Source organism: Pleuronectes platessa, chromosome 7 (assembly GCF_947347685.1).
Source record: "Pleuronectes platessa chromosome 7, fPlePla1.1, whole genome shotgun sequence".
In the NCBI taxonomy this organism is placed as follows: domain Eukaryota; kingdom Metazoa; phylum Chordata; class Actinopteri; order Pleuronectiformes; family Pleuronectidae; genus Pleuronectes; species Pleuronectes platessa.
Window position 1 is genome coordinate 2,938,207 of NC_070632.1, and position 22,882 is coordinate 2,961,088.

The window sequence follows — 22,882 nt, forward strand, 5'->3', positions numbered from 1 at the left end:
TATACATCAATAAAAAGAACCAGCTAAATATTCAAAAGCACAACAAGTTGTAAATAAAATATAAGTTGATGTATTCATCACGTAAAGTTATGCTGAATGTTATTAAACAAGACATTCAGCTGAAACACAACATTTGAAGTTGTCTCTTTGTCATCTTAAAAACTGCTGCTCTGTGTTTCTTACTGGTCATCAACCCTCTCACTGGTTCCACTGGTCATCAACCCTCTCTCTGGTTCCACTGGTCCTGAGCAGGTTTCTGTTCTGTGGGTTCCTCAGAGCTTGTTCTTCTGCAGGTGTTGGAAATTAAGTTAATGAGAGCGCAGTGACTAAAAGACTCAAAAACTACTGAAGTGATTCCCAAGATATTGCTTTAATATTTGGTGATTCACTAATGCTTAATGGCATAATTTAACCTGAAGAATATCCTCCATAATGTTCTCCCACTCCCAAGACTCTTATTTTAACATGTAGTGAATTATAAAGAAAATGTTGATAATATATATTGTTTGTTTCTATTAGCAATTTAAATCCTGTTTGCTTATCATTCAGCATCAAGTCGTGTTCAGATCCATTCACCAGCTATAAAGACAGATTATATTTCCATTTTCTTTTCTAAACATCCTCTCTGTTTGTTTCTTTCAGAACCTGTTGAGCATGAAGGAACACACATCCTAAGAGTCTGGTACTGACGGTGTGGAAGGAGAGAACAGAACAGAACAGAAGAGGAGAGGAAGAGGAGAGGAGAAGCGGAGGAGAAGAGCGTCTGTCAGAGGGGATTGGACCTTGGTCCCTGTGGGAGCAGATGGGGGAGACGGAGGACGAGCGGACGGCTCAGGCCAGCCAGCTCTTTGAGAACTTCGTGCAGGCGTCCACCTGTAAAGGGACGCTGCAGGCCTTCAGCATCCTCTGCCGGCAGCTGGGTCTGGATCCTCTGGACTACAGCAGCTTCTACAGCTCGCTGAAGGCGGCCGTCAGCACGTGGAAGGTCAAGGCTCTGTGGACCAAGCTGGACAAGAGGGCGCAGCACAAGGTCTACAACCACAGCAAGGCCTGTCCGGGCACCAGGGTGAGACCAGACGTGGGAACAACTTAAGAACTAGTACTGAGTACAGTGACAGGGTAACACAAACTGCAGCTACATTAACTGCATCGAGTCGGGTTCAGACACAAACAAACAGAATTCCTGTCGGGTTCAGACGGGTTCCGACAGGAAATGGCAGCCGAGCCAAACTGTTCTTCATGTGGCTGAGAAGGAGGTGAAGAAGAAAAGTTCTGTGAGAGAAGGAACATTTCGGGAGGATACGCATAAAATAATTGTGTTTTTTGTGTAATCCTGCTGTTCATGATATCATCATAATTCTTATATCTTGATGAGCTCTGTTGTACTGTCAGAACAAGTCTCAGTCACATCAGCTGTGTGTTGCAGCGTTGTGCTGGAATGTCCTCCTCTCTGAAGGAGAAGATAAGAGGTCCACAGGGGAATGAGGCCAGAGGCTCGCAGAGGGGAGATTAGCTCTAATGGGTTCAGCCAAAAAATAACAGTTAAACTATTATCCCAGACATTTCTCTGCAGAAACGTCTATTTGAGGGAAGGTGCTGTAGCTGGGTGGGTGTGGTGGGTGTTCTGCTTTCCTGTATGTGGAATCCAAATTAGGGCAGATGAGATCATAGTCCCATAAGTGACTCGCACTCTAAACCCTCTAATTACCTTTTCCCAGATTTGTATAATTCTGTGTTCTGAGGTATTAAAACGTCTTTTCCCCCCCCCGCACAGTGTCTGATCATCGGCGGGGGCCCTTGTGGTCTGAGAACAGCCATCGAGCTGGCGCTGCTGGGCTGTAAGGTGGTGGTGATCGAGAAGAGAGACACCTTCTCCCGGAACAACGTGCTCCACCTGTGGCCCTACACCATCCACGACCTCAGGGGCCTCGGAGCCAAGAAGTTCTACGGCAAGTTCTGTGCCGGCGCCATCGACCACATCAGTGAGTGCTTCTGGTTTAACTAAGTGACTGGAGGGGAAGTTATCGCTCTTCTTCTTTCCTCCCCCCTCTGTGACTCCCTCCTGGTTCTTCTTTCTTTCCAGCTGTAGTAGCGTAACAGTGTCATGTATTAATATCTCCTCTGCTGACTCTACTGTACATCTCAGTCCTGACTCGTTACCATCTGTTCTATCTGGGTCCAAACCTCCCTTAATGGACTGGATGATAAATATACCTTCTGCTGAGCTATAGTATAAACTATAATTATCTATAAACTATATTAAATCCGACCCTGTGCCAGATCCTAGAATAAAACTCTGTAATGGTACATCCTGGTTCTGTCAGGATTCAGCTGGGATCATGGACTCAAAAAGGGGTGGAGCCTGACTGTCAATCACACAGTAGCCACACCCCAATACAAATGGTCTGTTTGACTATGAAATGGATCATAACTTACTAAATAAACATCTTGTTGTATTGAAGAAGACTTGAAAGTATAGATTGAGACATAAACTCTTTCGGGAAATGTTGACTGACATTATAAAGTGAGGTGTATACTCATTTTCTTAAAGACCTAACAAACAACCAGTGGAGTCGCCCCCTGCTGGTCATTACAGAGAATACAGTCTTCCACATTGGCTTCACTTTCCCAGAGTCTACATCAACACAAGATGTCACCAGATATAAAGTCACCACAAGTCAACCCCTTTTTTAACTGTAGAGTTGTTGTCTTGTTTTCCAGCGTTGTTCGGACCTTTTGGATACACAGTGTGTGTACATGTGTGTGTTTGTGCTCCAGGTATCCGTCAGCTCCAGCTGATGCTGCTGAAAGTGAGTCTGATCCTGGGAGTGGAGATTCATGTCAACGTGGAGTTTGTCAAACTTGTGGAGCCTCCAGCGGAGCAGACTGATGACAGTGAGTCTGTGTGTGTGTGTGTCTGTGTGTGTGTGTGTGTGTGTCTGTGTGAGTGTGGTATTATCTCTATGCTAAAGGGTGATGAGTGGTACTGACATGCAGTGACGCTCCTGCATTTTCCAGCTATATATGGAAAGCTCCCGACTCACAACACATGTTCAAGTGATCAGAAATGTTTCCAAGCGATGACACGTTTGTCGGTGAACGGTGGAAATAACACGTCTGTTGATCGAGTCACACTTAAGCTTTTTAAGGGTCAATTAAATAACCACATATAGAACTTTAATTAAGAAATGAATATTAATAGTAATAAACAAACGTCAAACTATGAAATGAAAGAATTTGAAACATCCTAAGCATTTTTCTGCTTTGTTTATTTTCGTAAAATAAAAGACCCCAGCTCCTTTCAGCCAATAGATAAATCAGGCAGGTTATATTCACCATCATATACAAGCCTGATATGTGACACAGCCTCCAGCTCCCTGTCAACATGTGTCACAGTAACGCTCGGCTGCTCTGTCGTGTTCCTCCTCAGGCCCCGGGTGGCGAGCAGAGGTCCGGCCGTCCTCTCATCCCGTCTCGGACCTCGTCATCGACGTGGTGATCGGAGCCGACGGACGCAAATACACGTTAGACGGTGAGAGAGCGGCAGGAGCTGAGAGGAGGTAGAGCGGCTGTGTGAGGTGTGGCCGCTCACCAGGGTCCGAGCAGATCAAGTTTGTGACTGACCCACATTTCTCAGACGCTCTAAAAGAACCATTTGTTTTGTTATTCAACTTGAAATGAGGTGAAGTGTTGCAAAGCTGCTCTCGGTCACTGGGTTCAGTGTTTCCTGTTGACACAGTTTGTACTGGGAGCTTAAGAGTGTGTGTTGGGTCAGAAATGAGTGTGTGTGTGTGTGTGGGTTTAAGAACTGTGTGAGAGCTTTGTTAGCCTATATTGTGTGATTAATTGTGTGATTTATGTTATATATGTGTTTGTTTCTTTAGGTACTTAAGGTTCACGACCTTCTGCTTGTTTCGACTCTGAGTTTTTTCTTTTCATCCTCTCGCTTTAGGTTTCAGACGCAAAGAGTTCCGAGGGAAGTTGGCCATCGCCATCACAGCGAACTTCGTGAACAGGAACACCACGGCTGAGGCCAAGGTGGAGGAGATCAGCGGCGTGGCCTTCATCTTCAACCAGAAGTTCTTCCTGGAACTCAGGGAGGAAACCGGTAAAGAGACGACATAGGTTCACATCCCCCTCTGTTTCTCTGCTTTTTTGATTTATTCATCTGTTTAGTGAACGTTCTGTCGTGTTTTCAGGAATCGACTTGGAAAACATTGTTTACTACAGAGACAACACTCACTACTTTGTCATGACGGCCAAGAAGCAAAGTCTGCTGGACAAACGGGTCATCTTAAATGTAAGTTTACGTATTACTTCTTTTTCTAAGTTGGTATGAAACGTTCCAGTAAAACACCCGGAGCAACTGACTCGGACAAATCGGTTTCAAACCAGCAGCAGAGACAGAGTGTTAGACAGAGATGTGTGTTCATCAGACTGGTGAGCAGCTAATTGTGTGAGTGAGTGATGACTCTCCACAGGGGGTGATAATGAATTAGGCTCTAATTAGATGCTCTCACCTTTCTTCTATGTCACACATATACACACACACACAAACACACACACTATGAGTCAGAGGTTTCTCTTCTGACCTCTACAGAGATTAAGTGTATACGTTTATTATTATTACTGCTGCTAACCAACGTCTGACAGGACAGTAATCTGAGAATAAACACACGCCCGGACACCAGGAAAACACCCTACATCACACACACACACACACACACACACACACACACACACACACACACACACACACACACCGGGGCTGATTACATGGGTGATATCTGCCTGCCTCAGCTGTTTGACGGCACCATGACACGTGTGTGAGACCTCCTCTCTCATAATAACTCACTGATTCAACAAACAGACTCGCATGGTTTTGTCATTATTTTCCTGATGCAGTGAAACACATCCACCTGAAGATATATGAATATACTTAACATGAAATAGAATAACACTCAGAAGAAGCTCATATCTCCACTCAGGCCCAACTGAGGCCCCCAGAACTTATCTTATGACCCCCATGTTGAGAATCACTGATTTAACAAAACTACCTGATGATAATTGAACAAAAGTAATGGAGATCATAATAATCTCTTTCTTTTAAATGATTGAATCAATTCTCTATTTACACGTGTGAGTGATTCCTTCCCTCCCTCGTCTCTCCTCAGGACTACATAGAGACAGAGCGACTGCTGAGTCCCGATAACGTCAACCAGGAGGCGCTGCACTCGTACGCCCGCGAGGCCGCCGACTTCGGCACAAACTACCAGCTGCCGTCCCTCGACTTCGCCATCAACCACTACGGGCAGCCGGACGTGGCCATGTTCGACTTCACCAGCATGTACGCCTCGGAGAACGCCGCTTTGATCCGGGAGAAGCACGGACACCAGCTCCTTGTCTCACTGGTGGGAGACAGTCTGCTCGAGGTAATGATGTGACCGTGGGGGGGGGGGGGGGGGGGGTGCTTGTGTGTTTGTGTTCACGTTGACCTTGTGTTCTGTGCTCGCAGCCCTTCTGGCCGATGGGCACGGGCTGTGCTCGGGGTTTCCTGGCAGCCTTCGACACGGCGTGGATGGTGAAGGGCTGGGCACAAGGGAGGAGTCCTCTGGAGGTACTGGCTGAGAGGTTTGTGTGTTTTTCTTTCACTGTCTGTATCTCAAAATGAGCACGATAGACACGTCTGTGATTAACTGTCTGTGGATTAAGTTCTCATGAAAAGAGAAGACAGTCATTCAGTGTGGTGGTACAAGAGTCTGGTCCAGAACCACAACTGGCCAGAGCTTTATGAAATATAGGATAGAAGTTTCATACATTACACCAAGTGATTTTATAACAAATTTACCAAAACACTAAAACTACCAACAACGAAGATTCATCTTCACTTTGCCAAAAAGAAAACAAGAAGATTGTCGACCTTTATTTTCTTCTGCTCGTGGTTTAGTGTCTTATTTATAAACGTAATCATAATTTCCCATCAGCATGAGACCGTAACTGTGTCGGTATTTCATGTGACATGAATATGAATAGCCTCATTATTACCAGTCGATATGAAGTTTCAGCATTCGTAGTCATGAGTTCAGATATAACAGCCTGGACATTTCAATACACTGAAATTAAAAGTGCTTATTGGTGTTTTGTGCCCTGAGGTTTGAACTTTGAAGCTTCGGTATCTTGAATCTCTCAGATTCAGTTATGGTTCCTTTGCCCTGTTCTTCCTCAGGGAGAGTATTTACCGACTGCTGCCTCAGACCACCACAGAGAACATCAGCAAGAACTTTGAGCAGTACGCCATTGACCCGGCGACACGCTACCCCAACCTCAACTCCAGCTGCGTGCGCCCACACCAGGTCAGTTCAACACTTCATAACATCAGTTATTATATATATATAATATTATGCTCTATAAGGAGAAGAAAACATGACCTCTTCTTTTAGCTTCAGTTATGAGCTGTTTCTGCTGCCAGCACTAAATTGTGATTTTACCTTTTTTAATTCTCCTGTGTCACGAGAAAATGTCTGTAAACTTGAAACCTTCTCAGGAGCATTTGATAACTTCCTTGTTTTCCTTCTCGTAGGTTCGTCACTTGTACATCGATGGACAGATGGACTCTTATAAGCCGGAGAGAGGAGGCCCGACTCGCCGATCTGTCAACCTGTCCAGAAGAGGTGAGACGCAGATTCAACATCTCTCTCTTCTCCTCTTCTTTCTCTGGTGACGTCATCTGGAGACAGAGGTCGAGGTTCCACCAATACACACCTTCGACCAATCAGGAGTCATTCTTAGCTGACAATCGTGACGTTTCACCTCTTTTTATAGCATCAAATAACTTATTAAGCCAAACTTATTTTAAAAAATGTCCCCCCTGCCAACATGGAGGAGGCAGGGAGTATGACCAATACTGCAGACAGCCACCAGAGGGTGATGTAGATGCTTTGGCTTCATATTTACCATCTTTATTTACAGTCTACGATCTTAAAACGTCACTTAATGATAAATAAGAAGCTTTATTTACCTTTTACACATAATAGATGATTCTGGAAATAATCAGTAACAGTTTTATTAATCCCCTCTAACATGTTTTAACTTGGAACATGTTGTCAGCCAGCCGGTCGGTGACGTGTTGGAGAGTCGGCCTGCAGACGACAGACTGAGTGCCTGTATCCTCCTGTGTTTACCACCGCACAGTGTTCACACTTCCATAATGAACATATGACCGAGGCAGCACGTATCTATAGCCCCTGTAGTGACAGAGAGGATTGAGGACAACTGCTCAGCCGGGACCGTTTTCTACTTTCAAAGCTCCCTGTCCCGGTGCAGCAGAAACCTGATCCCCCCAGTGAGTCACTGGGGAGATTAGATCCACCCACAGGCCCATTAACACTGCATGGAGGAGTTTGTTTGATACCTTATAATTGTTTTCACTCGTCTCTGTGGACTACATCAAAAGAGGCTTGACACATTTTCACCAAATCTGTTGTGAATGTTTATATGATCGAGGTCAACGGTCTGAAAAACAACATTGTGAAGATATTTCCACAAATAATAGACGATAATCTAAACCTTATGTTGATAAGAAATGATTTCCCATAATATAATCAATCAGTCGAGCCTGGGTTCGCACAGTAGTAATCAGGTTTCACCTCGTTTTTATATCATTAAATAACTAATAAACCAAACTTATCAGAAACATGAACATGAACAAACATCAGTGTGATAAGAACAACCTAAACTTGAGAAAAAGTTATCTGTGTAGTTGAGACCATTTCCCATTCAAATAAATAGTTCACTTTAAGAACTTGACTTTGTGAATGCCCGCCCCCTCAGATCCTCTTGAGGGGAAACTCAGCGACAGGCTGAGACTCCTCGTCTCCTCAGACAATGAAGCTGGATAACTTTACACCCACATGAGGATCAACCACGAAGCCACTGACAGACATGCACTGACCTGTTCTGCTCTCTGACTCATCTACATCACAGAGTCTTTGGTTAATCTCAACTTAATTCAGCATTAATCACTCAGGAGCAACACAACAAGCTGTAAACACACACATACAATGGCTGATCCACACATCAAATGGTAAATCAACATGAACCAACACGGTCTGTCCCCTGCTGCTGCACCTGAAGTGATGAGCTGTTGCCTTCCTGCAGAGTCGGACGTGCGTCCTGGCCGCCTGCTGACCTGGTGTCAGAAGCAGACTCAAGGCTACAGAGGCGTGGACGTCACCAACCTCACGTCCTCCTGGAGGAACGGCCTGGCCCTCTGCGCCCTCATCCACCACCAGAGGCCTGAGCTCATGTAAGAACACATGCACACAGATATTTCATGAAGTTCCAGAGAAACATTATTAACACACAATCTCACCTCCTCTCTCTCTCTGTGACTTCTCAGTGACTATGAGTCTCTAAACGACGAGGACGTAGCCGGGAACAACCAGTTGGCGTTTGACGTGGCGGAGCGAGAGTTCGGCGTCCAGCCGGTGACCACGGGGAAGGAGATGGCTGCGGAGGCGGAGCCAGACAAGCTGCTCATGGTCCTCTACCTCTCCAAGTTCTACGAGGCCTTCAGGAATTCACCGGTGAACGGTCAGTGTCCTGCAACGACATAGTGATTAGATAGATAGATAGATGGATACTTTATTAATCCCGTGGGAAATTTAGGTCATCCAGTAGCTTATACACTTAACCGACATACATTCATAAAACACATATACATATGTAGAACATTGCAGATACAGGTGCATGACTGGGTCTGACCTTATGTAACAGAATGCAATCATGTGATTGTGTCAGGGTCTAGTATAAAAGTGTCCTTGTGCTGCTGGAGTGGAGTATTACAAAAAGATAACTATATAAATATAAAAACAACAAAATATATATATAAGAATATGAAGTGGTAAAAGTCTGATTAGTGAATATACGCGAGGAAGGGTATTGTTTCTATCTCTTTGAGAGTGTGTGTGTGTGTGTGTGTTTACCAAATAACTCGACAATGCATGGACAGATGCAGCAGAAAATATGACTTTAAAGTTTACTCCAGATGATTAACTTTTGGAGCTGATGGGGTCAAAGGTCAAGGTGAAGAAAAATCTGATGAGAAAAACTCATTTTCGAAGATTTCGCCGCAAATAATAGTGAACTCAAAGCTTCCATCTGTTCTATTCTATCCAGAAGGTGATTCCTTGTAATATAACATCATATGATGTTAAATAAGTGACGTTATTAAGAAGATGCAGCAGAAACATTAGTGGAAAACATAAAACCAACACCACTGTGAACTACAGCCTCAAAGAACTACTGCAGAATTCAGTGCTACTCCCCAGCATAACTTTGACAGAAAGGAAAAGTGATTATTGTACAAAGTCACTTCAGAGCATGTAAAGTGGATCCAGCGTCACAGAAAAGACGCAATAACCACTAAAAGCATGTGTAATATTATATGTAACCAAAAACTCATTCGTTCATTCTTCTTCTGTAACAGAAAGGGCAAAAACAGTTTTTCTCAAATCATCTTTATAAGTTAAACATGGTGCTGTCTTGGTTCTGGAGGTTAGAGGCAGTTTAAGGTAATAGAGTCTTTACATTCCAGTGAAGCTTGACTTGTCAGTGTTGCACTGAGTGGAGCTGAGGCTTCATCCACCACGTGAGCTTCAGTTGCACGTTACACAACCGTGGTCAGGTTGGTCGCCGCCAGAGACGCGACTGGTATGTGTGTTATGTCTGTGGAAGCTCGGTGCAGAGCTCTGGAGGCCCTCAGCTCCGGTCACACCACCACCTCCTCCTCCTCCTCCTCCTCCTCCTCCTCCTCCTCCTCCTCCTCCTCCAGCTTCAGACTCCTTTCACTGCTGGCCCTGTGATGTTTGTGTATCCTGCAGCCAGAGAAACAGTCTTAAGACTCAAATGCTCTGATTGCTGCTAAGTTGAAAATCTGTCTCCAGGGCTTTAATGTTCATCTCCTCTCTCTTTCATGTGAGAACAGAAATGAATGTTTATTTACATGTGTTTGTTTTCCAGGAGCCAGAGAAGCAGATGAAAACAGTGAAGGTTATTCATCTAAAGCCAACCACAAGCCGCTGAGCCTGCCTGTGCAGAGGAAGAGGATACCCAGGGTAACGTAGAGATCTTCTTCTTTCTTCTCTGTTCTTCAGCTCTTCACTCTGCACGTAGGTAAAGTCCCTGAAGGTTGAACACACATAAAGATGAAGGTTTGTGATCTGATCACGAGCAGCAGCCGTCAGTGGTATCGCTGATCAGATCCATTTTTTCATGTGGACGCGTGTGAACAGTTCTGCATGATTCACATGAGTAGATTCCAGTCGTCTTCACTTGTCCAAACGTGTAAAAGTCAAGCAGCCGATTGTACGTTTGAACCAAGGAAGATGAGATTTATCTTAACTGTTGTATTTACTGTCCCAGGATGAGAAGACAGCAGAAGATGATTCTATTAACAAGAGAAGACGAAAGGGGAACAACTACCTCACAGAGGTAAGACCACCAGGACACAGATGATATAAAAACACTGTTAAAAAGTCAGTGACACGTTGTTCTGAGGTTAAACTGTTGAGATGATAATGAATCCTCTTCCCTCTGCTTCTGTCTGCTCCTCTCACTGTGATCCCCTCTGGGTCCAGCTGTCCTGTCACAGTGCGCTACCTGCTGGTGAGGACGGGGAGCTGCGGGAGAACAAGGTGCGCTCCATGGCCACTCAGCTGCTCGCCAAGTTTGAGGAGAACTCGTCCACAGCAAAGACGCACAGCAAGGTGAGGAGCAGACGTGAGGAGCAGAGGTTCAGACTCAGATAAGAGTCTGATATTTCCTCTGTTGATCTCAGTTTCATCCGAGCTCATGTGTGAAAATTTGTTTGGTGAAGTCGACTCTTTCCTGACCGGAGGTTTGATGTAGAACAGATTCCGAAGCAAAGATCTTCCTGTTGCACGTGACAATATGACTGTGATGAATGAACACATGAAACAACAACAACACATGGTAACTTATAGTTTCCTTTGTCTCACGACAACTATTTTCAAACTTTGGAAGAAATGAGCACTTTTAATACTTGTGGTAATCATTAAGACTTCTTTGGTCTTGAAGATACAAACATTATAAGTTCCTTTTTAACTTTTTACTATTTATACTCATAGCAGTTCCTAAATTTTATTAAGTTTTGATTAATTAAGTTCTTCCTTATCTTTATACAATATAAAGGTATTTCTATATCGACATCTGTTATAACGCAGCTGCTCGATCATCTTCTTATTCTTCTTGCAAACTTTTTCTGATTCCTTTACTTTTGCTCTCCTCAAACTTTACTGTTTCCTTTCCTTCGTCAGTCTGATGAAGTCCCTCCTGATCCATCCTCTTCTCCTCCTCTGTCTCCTTCCACCTCTCCGCCTCCTCTCTCAGAAGAGGAGGAGGATGACGAGGGAGAAAAGGAGGAGGAGGAGAGAGAGAACCCCCGGTTTGCAAAGCCCAAATACGCCCCTCCTCCTCCTCCTCTGCCCCCCACCCGCCCCAAGTGGCAGGTACGCTTCATTAGTTTGTACATTTTAGAAAAGATCTTTACCATGAACCCACATTCTCCTCTTTCCTCCTCTTCCTCCTCCTCCTCCTCCTCCTCTTCCTCCATGCAGCCGTCCATCTACCTTCGCCTGCTGGAGAACTCTCCCAAACCCACTCCCCCTGTGAGCAGTTACAGTCGCTCTCCCTCCCCCTCCTTCTCTAAGAGCCCTCCCCGCTCACCCAGCCCTAATGTCACCGAGCGTTACTACCCAGAATGCACCTCTCCTGACCTCGCACCCTGGCGTTTGTCTGCCTCCTCTCTGTCGAGCACTGATCCTGCAGCTGATTGGTCAGACGAGTCCGTGCAGCAGGTGAACTTCAGTATTTGATGTCACAGAAGTTGTGTGCAGCTGGTTTCGAGTGTTTCCTGTTGTCGCTCTGACCTCCGGCTGTTTCTGCAGAGCAAAGGCCACCAGCAGACCTTTTCTAGGAGGAGCATAAAGGAGCGAGGCGACCTCCTCTCCTCCATGTTTCCCACGTCTCAAAAACCTTCTCCTGCTCCTCTTTCTCCTCCTCCTGGGTCCCAGGTTGTGTATTTCACCAGCTACTAGCATGGACTCTTTTAACAGCTTGACTAAGTGTATGGATTTAACTTTTTAAATCGCTACCAGATCTTTTCTGCTCTGTAGCTCAGAGTCATTCTGAGACACTTGATAAATACACATTCAGATTTCAGTGTCACTGTTTTGTGTCCTCCACCCACTCTACTTTACAACAAGACCTGGATTTAAGTTGAGATCCAGTTAATGTTTCTTTAGTTTCATCTTTCTGTTTTTCTCACTCTTTAATATCCGTCTAATTCCTCTTCTGTAGGTGGAAGTCTCTACCTCCTCCCCTCTTTCTTCATCACCTTCTCCTCCTCCTCCTCCTCCTCCTTCCTCTGTATCTAAGAGCTCCACCGTCTACCCTGTGGTCCACCCTGTCCCTGAGCCCACTGCCCAGGCTGGTTTCTCCTCTGTCTCCCCCTCCTCTTACTTGTCTGGACACAAAGACAGGACTCGTACAGACTCCTCCAGTCACTCGTCTTACTGTGACTCTGAGATAACCGAGCTAATATCCTCCACTAACGCCGACGCCTCCCAGTGCAAGCACCAAACGTCTCCTCGCCTCTCCAGCTCCTCGTCTTCACTCCCAGTTTCTTTAACACAGAGGAAACTCGAGAAATCTCCGACTGATCGGAAAAATGATCTGGAAAAACTCAACAAAACGTCTCTGGAGACTTTTGATGATGAGAAATTATCTGAACATGATCACATGAAGGTAACGGTTTCCTTATGCTTCATCATAATATCATCAGACTCGTTAAAGATGGTCTGATAACTTATAATATCCTGCGGGAAAAGTATTATAAAGTATATGTAGTTTTGCCAGTTTAATTACAGTGTATATGTAATTAAATGGCATAGAGATACACTAAGCTCACATATGTAAAAAGTAAAGAGTGCAAACCAGATCCAAAACATAAATACATTCATAAAAAAAAAATATATAAATAAAAATACAAAACACAAATTTGTATAACATCAAAGTTAAGTAAATTTATTCAGGCAACTAAGTGCGAAGAAAAAATCATAAATTACTTACATATACTTGCATATATCAGATTTTATACATAGTTCCTCATCAATATACAAATAATTTAAAAGAATTTAAAGATCTCATACCTCCACCAAAACCAAACATTTCCCTCCAATTAAATCCAGTTGTACCATATTTCACACACTCATAGAAACAGGTCCATTAAATGTCATACTTTTCTCATCAATATTCATAAATTATTCTCTGAGAAATCAATGAAAAGTTGAAAAACATGTCACACGAATAGAACATCCAGAGCTGAAAGTTAAAAGAGAAAAACCAAGTGTAGAAAACTTGATTTTGTCGGAATGAAACTTATTTAAAGTAATTCAGATTCATAATTCATTTATTATTGTCTGTTTATTGTTTTTCACACATATTCAGCCTTATTGTTTCATATATAACTCACCACTGGGTCCAGAGCTCGATGTTAAACTGGTCCCAGTCGCTCGTCCCCTGTAGATAAACTGTGTTCTGGTTCCTCCAGTCCACTGGGATCTGTCCTCTGGAGACCACCAGACACTTCAGTCCAAAGTCGCTCTCTCGCTCTGAGAGTTGTCCGACCGGAGCGGCTCGTTACAGTAAAGAGGTACCGGCTGAAACCCCCGTCACATGAATCCAGAGTGCCCCCCCCCCCCCTCTCCTCTTTGTGACTCTTCTTCTGTTGTTTCCTCTTCCCTCTGTCCTCACCTGTGTGTATCTGTGGCGTTAGCGAATAGTGGGAAAGGTTTCCTCAGCCATAGACGCTAAAGCTCAGTTACTGGCCATCCTGTATGAGACCGACCACCGGCCCAGTAGCACGCCGGTAAGATGCACCCCCCCCCCCCCCCCCACCCCCCCCCCCCCCCCCCCCCGTGTGTGTGTCGCTGACACTAATCCAACCCAGAGCTTGTGGCCTTCTTCTTGTTGCTTTTTGCCCAAGTTGTCCTGCGGTTATGAAGAAGTGTCGTTAATTAACAGAATAACATACAGTTAATGGAGTTAATTAGAGGGCTCCCAAGGCTGAAGAGGTGAATGGGTTGTGCTTTGTCTTCATGAAGGAGAAGCGGCAGTGAGTGTGTTTGCATATGAGGGTTAATAACACATCTTTGGCATTATCGCTATGTGACTTTTACTGATCTGAAACACAACTGAACGCTGGATATTACCCATGATCCTCTGCTTCCTGAACCAGAAGAGCCGCAGCTGTAACAAATCCACCAAACTCAGGTTTTTAATAACTCATGAGTCACACAGATTTGAGCTTGATAACAGCCCTTTCTGTCTATGTCTAACATTTCTTATGACGTGTGCAGCTGCTTTTAACAGTTTTACCACAAGTCCTTGCAGGTGTCTCTCGGATATGAACGCTGAATCATAAAAACTTCCACCTGTTATCAGAGTAACCTCGTCCTGCTCTCTCTCCCGTCAGTGCGTGGCACGTAAGGACTTCTCTGCCGGGCTCGGCGGCAGCGACGTCTGCCACTTCTGCACCAAGCGAGTGTACGTGATGGAGAGGCTGAGCGCCGAGGGCTTCTTCTTCCACCGCGAGTGCTTCCGCTGCGACATCTGCAACTGCACCCTGCGGCTGGGGGGGCACACCTTCGACTCTCAGGAGGGTGCGTTTGATTTACTCTACCTGTGGAGGCTGGGTGTGTCTATAACATATACAGGAGATGAATATGAAGACTATATAACATCCAGTGAATTATCAGAAGCCTGAAACACTGGATCCTCTTTCTAAATTAGATGATACACAAAATCTAAAGTTTATGGATGAATGATATTTTACTGTGACAAATTTGTGTGTTTTTCCTTTTGCAGCAAAGTTCTACTGTAAGATGCATTTCACCCAGCGTCAGTCCAGCTCCCACTCGGGCAGGTTCAAGAGGAGAATGGTAAGAAACACTGCAGTTATACACACAAGCTACAAAACTAACTTAAAGAAGAATAAAATGTGTACAAATATATATATATATATATATATAAACAATGTCCTAATTTGATGTATAATAGACGTTTCATGATTGTTTGTTGATGCAGGACGATCAGAACCGGGCCACACCCTTGTCTCTGGACGCTGGAAGCTTCTCGGCGACGGGCAGCGGTCAGACCCATCCCCCAGGTACCCTGGTTTCCTTGCTTAGGCGAGGCCTGAGCTGGCCGAGGCGTGCTAGCCGGGCCGTGTGTGTGTTGCCTCGACGGCTGTTGGAAAGTGTGTGTGAGTCTGTCTCGGCTGTGGGGTCCCACGTCAGGAGCTACTCACACGACTACGTGTCCCTGTACGAGCTGCTGAGCCTGGGCTGCCCTCTGCTCTGCATGATGCACGAGGTGCTGGGGCAGATCTCCCAGGAGCCTCAGCTGCCGCCGCTGGTCCCAGAGCAGCTCGTTTAGGGGGCGGGACTAACAAAGGGCTCGTTTGGGCCTCTTTAACCTGACAGGAGCAGATCTGAGTTTTTCGCTTGAGTTTCCCAAAACCAGCGAATCAGATTATTAAAAAGTAATATTTTTGACACCAAATATCTGTACTTGCTACATTCTAAATGGTCATTTTTATTTCTGTGTTTTTTAAATCATCAGTATTATCTAAAGCTACTTAAAAAGTTGCATCACAAGATTAACTTCCACAGCTTATGAGCCTGGAGTTAAGTTTTCCTTTAGTGACATAGCCACAAAAAGCCATTTTAAACTCACACAGATTATATTGTGTATTTAAGTTAAGTTAAACCGTATTGGGGTATTTAAGTTAAGGTAAATGTTACATGCTAAGTGAAGGTCAGGGGTGATGCATGAGTAATACGCTGCAGGATGTGATGAGCACAGTTTGTTGCACTCTACCGACTCACATGGGCTCGTTCCAGGCTGCTGATCTGTGGCCTACAGATGTTAACAACTGACTTCCATCCCATAACTGACATCAGATGATCAGCAGTTAATGCAGATCCTGATGTTCAGTCAGTGGCAGGTTCAGTTTCACCCAGAGACTGTTGATAAAGATGACAAGTCTCCATTTCCAAAGTTGAAGCCAAAATAGCTTGTCAGGGTGCGGCCATCTTGTTGTTTTGATGGTTTTTGGAGCCAGACTCTGCACAGTACTGACTCTGTGATCCACTGCTCTTGTCTGAGCAGCCAATCAGACGCTTCCTCTTAAGTCTGTTACAATAGTAACCTGGAACACGCCCACTGACTCTAACCTCAGAAACCGTCTGTGTTGGTTTAATAATCTGCCTGATGCACCTGAACTCAACAGAGACGTGCAGCGGAAACACCAAAACAGTAGATTCCTAATATTATTATTATATACAAGTTAATGTGGTTTTCCTCCTCTTTACTTTAATAGGTCTGTTTGTCACAGGAGGAGCCACGTTTAACAGAAAAGTACTTTTATTTGCAGTTGGTTGGAAAATCAATACATTTTGTGCCTTTTTAATAAAAGTATTTTTGGTCTTGATGAGAATCTATACAAACCAAACACGGAGCCTTATCTTTAATCATTCCAGGCTTTTTTTCCTCGTATCTTAACAAAGCAGTAAAGACTGAATATTTTATTGACTCTGTGAAGATTTTTCACTTTGTTGTTGTTTTTTTTATCCTTTATTTTGTTGTTTTCTGTGTTTGTAAATGATTCCTGGTGAGTTTCATTGTGTTGTTGTGGGGATCCACTCTGAAGATGCACTGACGCGTCCTATTGAATGAACTTCACTTCTTTGTCCTGGTATTTTCATCACTCGCTTTATTCCTCCGCTCCTTCCACATTTCATCCCTTTGCTTCTTTCCCCCGAAATTCATTCTCCTCCTTTTTTTTGTTCACTTCCTTTTGTTCAGTCTATTTTGAGTTTCCAATGCTGCACCCTCTGATTGGCTGTTTCCTGCCAGCGGGGAAGGTGATGATTGGCCCGGCTTCATTCATAAAACCTTGTTGTGTTGCTTTTGCATTGGCTGCCTTTATAGCTCCGCCCCTTCCTCTCTTATTCCTAACCCAGATTAACCAATCGCAAACCAGCATGAATCCCGAGTATGGCATGCGATAAATGTAGCATGATGACACGTTAAATAGAGTTATAATTTAAATATCACCGTAAACAAGCAGCGTCAGATTCAACCCGAAGCTTTTTCCACTCATGGTTCTCACGTTTCATAAAAATAGAAGAATTGTTTATTTTCCAGCTGCTCCTACTGACGATATAAATCTTGAGCCACGTTGACAGTGAGACTCAAACCATCCGATCAGTCAGTTCAACACTTTAATCCAGAATAAATTATCTCAACAACTATTGGATGGATTAGATTAGTTAATCCTCTGGCATTTGTTTCTTCTAAAGATTTGAAGCCCCCTGAATTCACCCTCACATGTAGAACTTCAGACTTAGTTAAACTCAGATAAAAGGTCCCGTCGTCGAGTTACCTCCACTAACCTGTGCTGTGCTTCCTCCGTCCCCGTCCCCCCCCCCCCCCCCCCCCCGAATGTCCCCCTGTCGTCCCCATCAGCAACCTCCGCTCTTCTCAGGCCTGTAGACAGTAACGTGTTTGTCCACGTGTCTGTGGTGTGTCTGTGGTTCCGTCTGTTTCAGAAGGACGCCCCCCCACACCAGAACCCCTCTCCAGATCTCTCTCTTGTTCCTCCTAGACTTTGCTCAGGAGCTCCGCAGCCCCCATAGCCAACTTGTTGCACAAGGCCAGATCCATGGTGTTGGCTGTATTGTGTATGTTTTGTAGTTGTGTTCATCGTACATCTCGTCACAGGCTAACAGCTGTGTGCTGTTTGTTTTCTATCTGGAAATTTACTGTAAAATTGCTTAATTTATGATATTTATAAGCTGTAAATACATTGAGAAAATAAATCGATTTTGATTTCATAAATAATTTGCTTCGTCCTTTGTTGCAGATTAGCTGAATTGCGATATTTTACTGATTCTGAGAACCGGAACTGATTGAAGTTAATCATGTCATTTATTTATTAAGCGTCACAGAATTTCATGATCTTCTAACAAAATGATTAACAACTTCATCAATAAAAAGATAAATCCCTTCACCACCTCCGCTGCGTTGATCTAACGTCACTCGAACGCGTCATCGTCCCAAATCACAGCTTCAACAAATAACACCAGTGCTTTGTAACATCTGAGGAGAAGCTGAACAGAAGCTCAGCCGATTGTTCAGCTTCGTCAAACAGCTTTTTAGAAAACAATCCAACTGTTGAATGAAGCTGCAAAAGGAAGAAGAACAACCGACTCAATGCAAAAGCTTATAATCAAACTTTGTTAAGCTAAAATTGATATTTAACACAACTTGTCAGTCGCCCTGAACAGAAGTGAAGTGAACCTCCTCCTGTCGGCTTCTTCAGGGCTGCTGGGTCTTCTCTGTCCTCTCCTGTGGTGACGTCTTGTGGTTCCAGGTTTTTAAACACTTCTCTTTCCTCAGTCTTCGCTCCAACACTTGGTTTTAGCTCCTGTTTCTTTAAAAGGTCCAGTTGGTAAGATTCAGGTGAAAAGGATCAATCGGCAGAAATTAAATATAAAAATAATCCTTGTGATGTTTCCACGATTGTGTTTCATCCAAATTGTACAAATAGTTGTTTTCTTTACCGTAGAATGAGTCGTTTGTATATAAATACTTTATATTCACATCAGGAGCGGATCCTCTTTACGGAGGCAGCCATGTTTTGTACAGTAGCCCAGACTGGACAAACTAAACCTTTTGAGTTCTTCCTTTTAATCTCACTTTAATCTGTGAACTGATCTGTTACTCGTCACAGATTGAATGAATTCTATGGCAAAGGCTGCAAAGAAAGTGAAAAATGTAATATCCTGGACAGTTGATGGAGGTAAAAACCTAAATAACAAACTAGAGGAAAGAAACACTGACACAGCATCACGAGTCTCCTTTAACCTAATGATCAAAAAGTGAGAACTTCCCAGTAAAAGAGTCTCGTTACTGGAAGTTCTGGTTATTTAATGACACAAATTTTGTATCAAGACATTGGAGGATGTTGTTGGAAGATGCTTTTCTGTGAGTACTCTACTATGAGCATGATATTTAATTTATCAGTTTAAAAGATCTTAATACTTCATTGTGTAGAATGAGTAAACTACAGTGTTTTTGTTGTGTCTAAATATATTTTACTGTCTGAGGAGTAAAGTAGAATGTGTGTATTTCTGGTTCCTGCCACTCTTGCTACACTGGTGTTTTTTTTCATCATTATTGTATTTATTTAATGAAATGCATTAAAAGAGAAGCATGCATGTGATAATTATGATAGCTAATTAGCTTAGCATTAGCTTATCACCAGTGAATATCTACTGTTGTTATTTGCAGGTGCAGCTGCCGGTTCTCACTCGGAGCAGTTTGATAAATCTCAGAAACGAGTTCCTGACGAGACGGAGACGGGTGTCGAGGCTCTGGAGGCCGACGCCGCCGCGTCTCAGGGTCAAAGCCACGACGCAGCCAAAGGTCAGTGAGGCTCCTCCAGTGCAGCGTCTGGTTCATGTTTCAAAACCACCAGAGAATATGAGGGAAAATATGAAACTCTGGTCGTTAAGATAACAAGAATGTGACTCTGTTGATTTTCCTCAAAGCTTTTAACAAACACACTGTTCTGCACTAATGAGTTTCAGCCTCTGTTATTACTGGAGAACATGATATTCCCTAAGGGAGAATCTTAAACTGGCTAACCAGTGACTGACTTCTGTGTGTGTGCTGGTTCTTCCCCCCCCCCCAGTTTTGTCTGGGAAATCAGGGTGTGGTTTACAAACTGTAGCTTCGCTCCTGCTCAGTTTATGTCTCAGTTTTCCTGCATTAAACTGTCGAAACATACAAATACACACAGACACACACAGACACACCCACACATTTCTGTACATGTACTGGCTTAGCTTTTACTGGTATGTTTACCGCCTCTTATTCATCATTGAGCTTATATAATGAAGTATAATGTGATTTTTATTTTTTTTATTTTATAAATGTAAATATTTTAGATTTTGTTGGTCTATTCTTCATCTTGTGGGACAATAGATGATAGATCTTCGGGGCCGATGCAGAAAGAGATATTAGGGAGTAAAATATTTCTCACAATTTTTGATCGGCCGATATATAAATTTTATATTAATTGACAATGATTAGTAATATGTTGTTATGAAACCCTGTGACAGAGAAATGTAATTGATGTTTGATATTTTACTGTTTGATCATAACCTCTTGTTAAATGCTGTTTACATATTGATATGATATTCAAACCTTCCTGTGTCTTATTTAGGTTCAAACACCAAACAGAACAATCGATGGAGGAAGAAGATCAGAGCGAGTGAGTAACTTTTGCTTTTATCCTCTGGGGCCATGTCTTTGATCTCCACTAACAACACATAGATATTTGTAATTTGAAGTTTCAGCCAAATGATCTGAGGCCAAAAATCAATTTGAGTCTGTGTTGATTTATTTCTGCAGCTTCAGCTCCAAAGTGCACATATACAATATATACATATGTTCTCTATATACTTAACATACAGTGCAAATGTTTGTATTAGGTTATAAATAATATAATTGTTAGTGTTAAGGTATCTAAGCTGCCTTAGGAGTAAGGTACAGCTGTAATGCTACATCTCCACCACTAGAGGTCAGTGTTGTTGTCTTTTGAACACGTCAGGTCACTGAGGTATCGTCTGTGCAGCTGTGAATAAAACATCTGTCTTTGTCTCACACAAAGTTAAAGACTCAAAGTCAGTACTTAGTCTTTATCTTTTCTATTCTCTCCTGGTCTGTAGTTAACTGATCCAGTATTTGTTGCATACTATTTTGAATGTCTGGTGTGTGTGTGTGTCTGTTGTGTATGTGTGTGTCTGTGTGCGTGCAGCCTTCCCGCTGATCTTCATCAAACACTTCCACAGAAGTCTACCTCTGGACAGAGACACACCGGAGACTGTACCTGAAGACTTTGAGGAGATCACAGTAGCAGAAATACAAACTGTACGTTGAGTTGTTCAGGACTCACGTCACTCACAAGCAGCGTTTCACAGCTTCTCTTTATTTATTGATTATAATTAACAATCTGTTGATAGTCTGAGTTGAATTTGACTCTTTCTGTTTCCACCCTCTCAGAACTGTGGTGGAAGTTTCGAAGACGTCGGAGCCACAGACTCGTCCGGACAGAAGTGAGAAGAGAGAAGAAGCTGCTCCAACAACAGTTTCACCTCCAAAGACTCGACTGAAGATTTCTGTGGCCGACAAAGAGAAGCTGTTGAACTGGGACGTCGGGCTCACGCCTGAGGAAACAGAACCCAGAGCTCCACAGCAGCAGGAAGTCCAGGTGGAGCCTCCACGTGGTTATTAGCTTGTTTTTAAGAGAAGAATCAAACCTGGACAGATTGGGATGTGACACAGATACGATGAATTAATTCAGCTTCTCTTTTTCTGCCCTGTGATGTTTCATCAGGTGACGTCAGAGACTGGAGCAGATCAGCTTCACTCAGACTCGAACCTGGACCAGGACGGAGAATCATCCCAGAACCAGACCTCCTCCCACTCCACCTTCCAGCTCATAGCCAGTGCCTTCAGGAGGAGGTTTAGTGGGACCAATCCGTCCAGCAGCTCCAACACAGCAGTCACAATGTACGTGTGAAATACTTCATCAGTCTAAAACGGCTCTTTTTATATTTAACTCTGGTTATTATTTATCTTTTCTTCAAAAGGAGGCCCAAACGAAATGGGGCCCACAAGCAGAGGCCCCTGTCGGATGGAGCGTTCAGCTTTGGCTCCCTCTTCAGTTCCATGAGTCAGGAGGCGTCCAGAGAGAAGGAGGAGCAGCAGGAGGAGCAGCAGCAGCAGGAGGAGGAGGAGAAGCAGCCTGAGGCCCGGGTGGGGCCTGTAGGAGCCGATCCGTGGGGGGCCGGGCAGGACCTGCCCTCGCTGCTGCAGCAGGTGTCCCTGAAGAGCCGCAGTGCCCAGGGAGGCGGGTTCTCTGACGACATGGGTTCGCTGCCCCGCAGGAGGCTCGACCTGTTCTCCTCCCTGAGGCTGAGGAAGAGGGAGGTGTCGGACATCGATGGGAAGGAGCAGGAGGTGCAGAAGGAGATCAGGACCATTCTCACCAACCTCAGAAACAAAGGTCAGCGCAGAGTCCAGAGTTTATGACGTTATTCACAAGATCTGTTGTTTTATAGTTTCATCATCAAATGTTTAAAAATGGCTTCTCTAACTTTATCATGATCATGTTCTTTTTAATTTAGCCTCCAGTCGACAGAATCTGGACGCTCCTTCCTCCAGTGACGATGAAGATGAAAACCTGCCGCTGCGTCAGAAGTTTCAGGTATCGATCATTTGTTTAGATGAAAGTTTATAAACTGTCTTTATATGAGCACGTCTTCTGAAACGTCTTCCTGTCTCAGCTGTGTCCAGAGAGACAGAGGAGGAAGCAGGAGAAGATCGTGGCTCAGCAGACGAAACGGGAACAACTGAAGAGACTTCACAGAGCCCAGGCACGTTTCGTTTTATTAAAATATTATGTTATAGCCGTGAATAGATTAATCTTATTGTGTGATATTATGTGATTTTTATTGGTGCAGGTGATTCAAAGACAACTGGAGGAGGTGGGAGAGAAGCAGAAAGACGTGGAGGAGAGAGGAGTCACGATAGAGAAGATCATCCGAGGAGAAACTGGTACGAACAGCAAATCCACACACAGACCAAAGATCTCCCAACACAGAGTACTTAGAGAATGAAGATGAAATATTATAACAATCATTTCCTCTTCCACTAAAGAGAAAAAGTC

At 43.9% G+C, this 22,882-nt stretch overlaps 1 protein-coding gene across 1 annotated transcript in view; it reads left to right on the forward strand.

Annotated features, from left to right (window-relative positions):
* mical2b (microtubule associated monooxygenase, calponin and LIM domain containing 2b) overlaps positions 1–22,882 on the forward strand; it is a 37,996-nt gene that overhangs the window by 11,988 nt on the left and 3,126 nt on the right. Inside the window, 33 exon segments of the mRNA XM_053427161.1 lie at positions 643–1,066; positions 1,775–1,982; positions 2,779–2,895; positions 3,431–3,532; positions 3,953–4,108; positions 4,200–4,300; positions 5,175–5,432; positions 5,516–5,631; positions 6,227–6,353; positions 6,581–6,671; positions 8,158–8,305; positions 8,399–8,592; positions 10,021–10,115; positions 10,423–10,491; positions 10,638–10,766; positions 11,337–11,528; positions 11,637–11,876; positions 11,967–12,092; positions 12,379–12,825; positions 13,631–13,732; positions 13,856–13,948; positions 14,555–14,741; positions 14,947–15,020; positions 15,166–15,247; positions 19,438–19,572; positions 20,375–20,422; positions 20,969–21,090; positions 21,236–21,421; positions 21,548–21,723; positions 21,804–22,219; positions 22,341–22,420; positions 22,500–22,589; positions 22,677–22,770. Coding sequence (XP_053283136.1) covers positions 803–1,066; positions 1,775–1,982; positions 2,779–2,895; positions 3,431–3,532; positions 3,953–4,108; positions 4,200–4,300; positions 5,175–5,432; positions 5,516–5,631; positions 6,227–6,353; positions 6,581–6,671; positions 8,158–8,305; positions 8,399–8,592; positions 10,021–10,115; positions 10,423–10,491; positions 10,638–10,766; positions 11,337–11,528; positions 11,637–11,876; positions 11,967–12,092; positions 12,379–12,825; positions 13,631–13,732; positions 13,856–13,948; positions 14,555–14,741; positions 14,947–15,020; positions 15,166–15,247; positions 19,438–19,572; positions 20,375–20,422; positions 20,969–21,090; positions 21,236–21,421; positions 21,548–21,723; positions 21,804–22,219; positions 22,341–22,420; positions 22,500–22,589; positions 22,677–22,770 — 5,065 coding nt within the window. The 5' untranslated portion in view covers positions 643–802.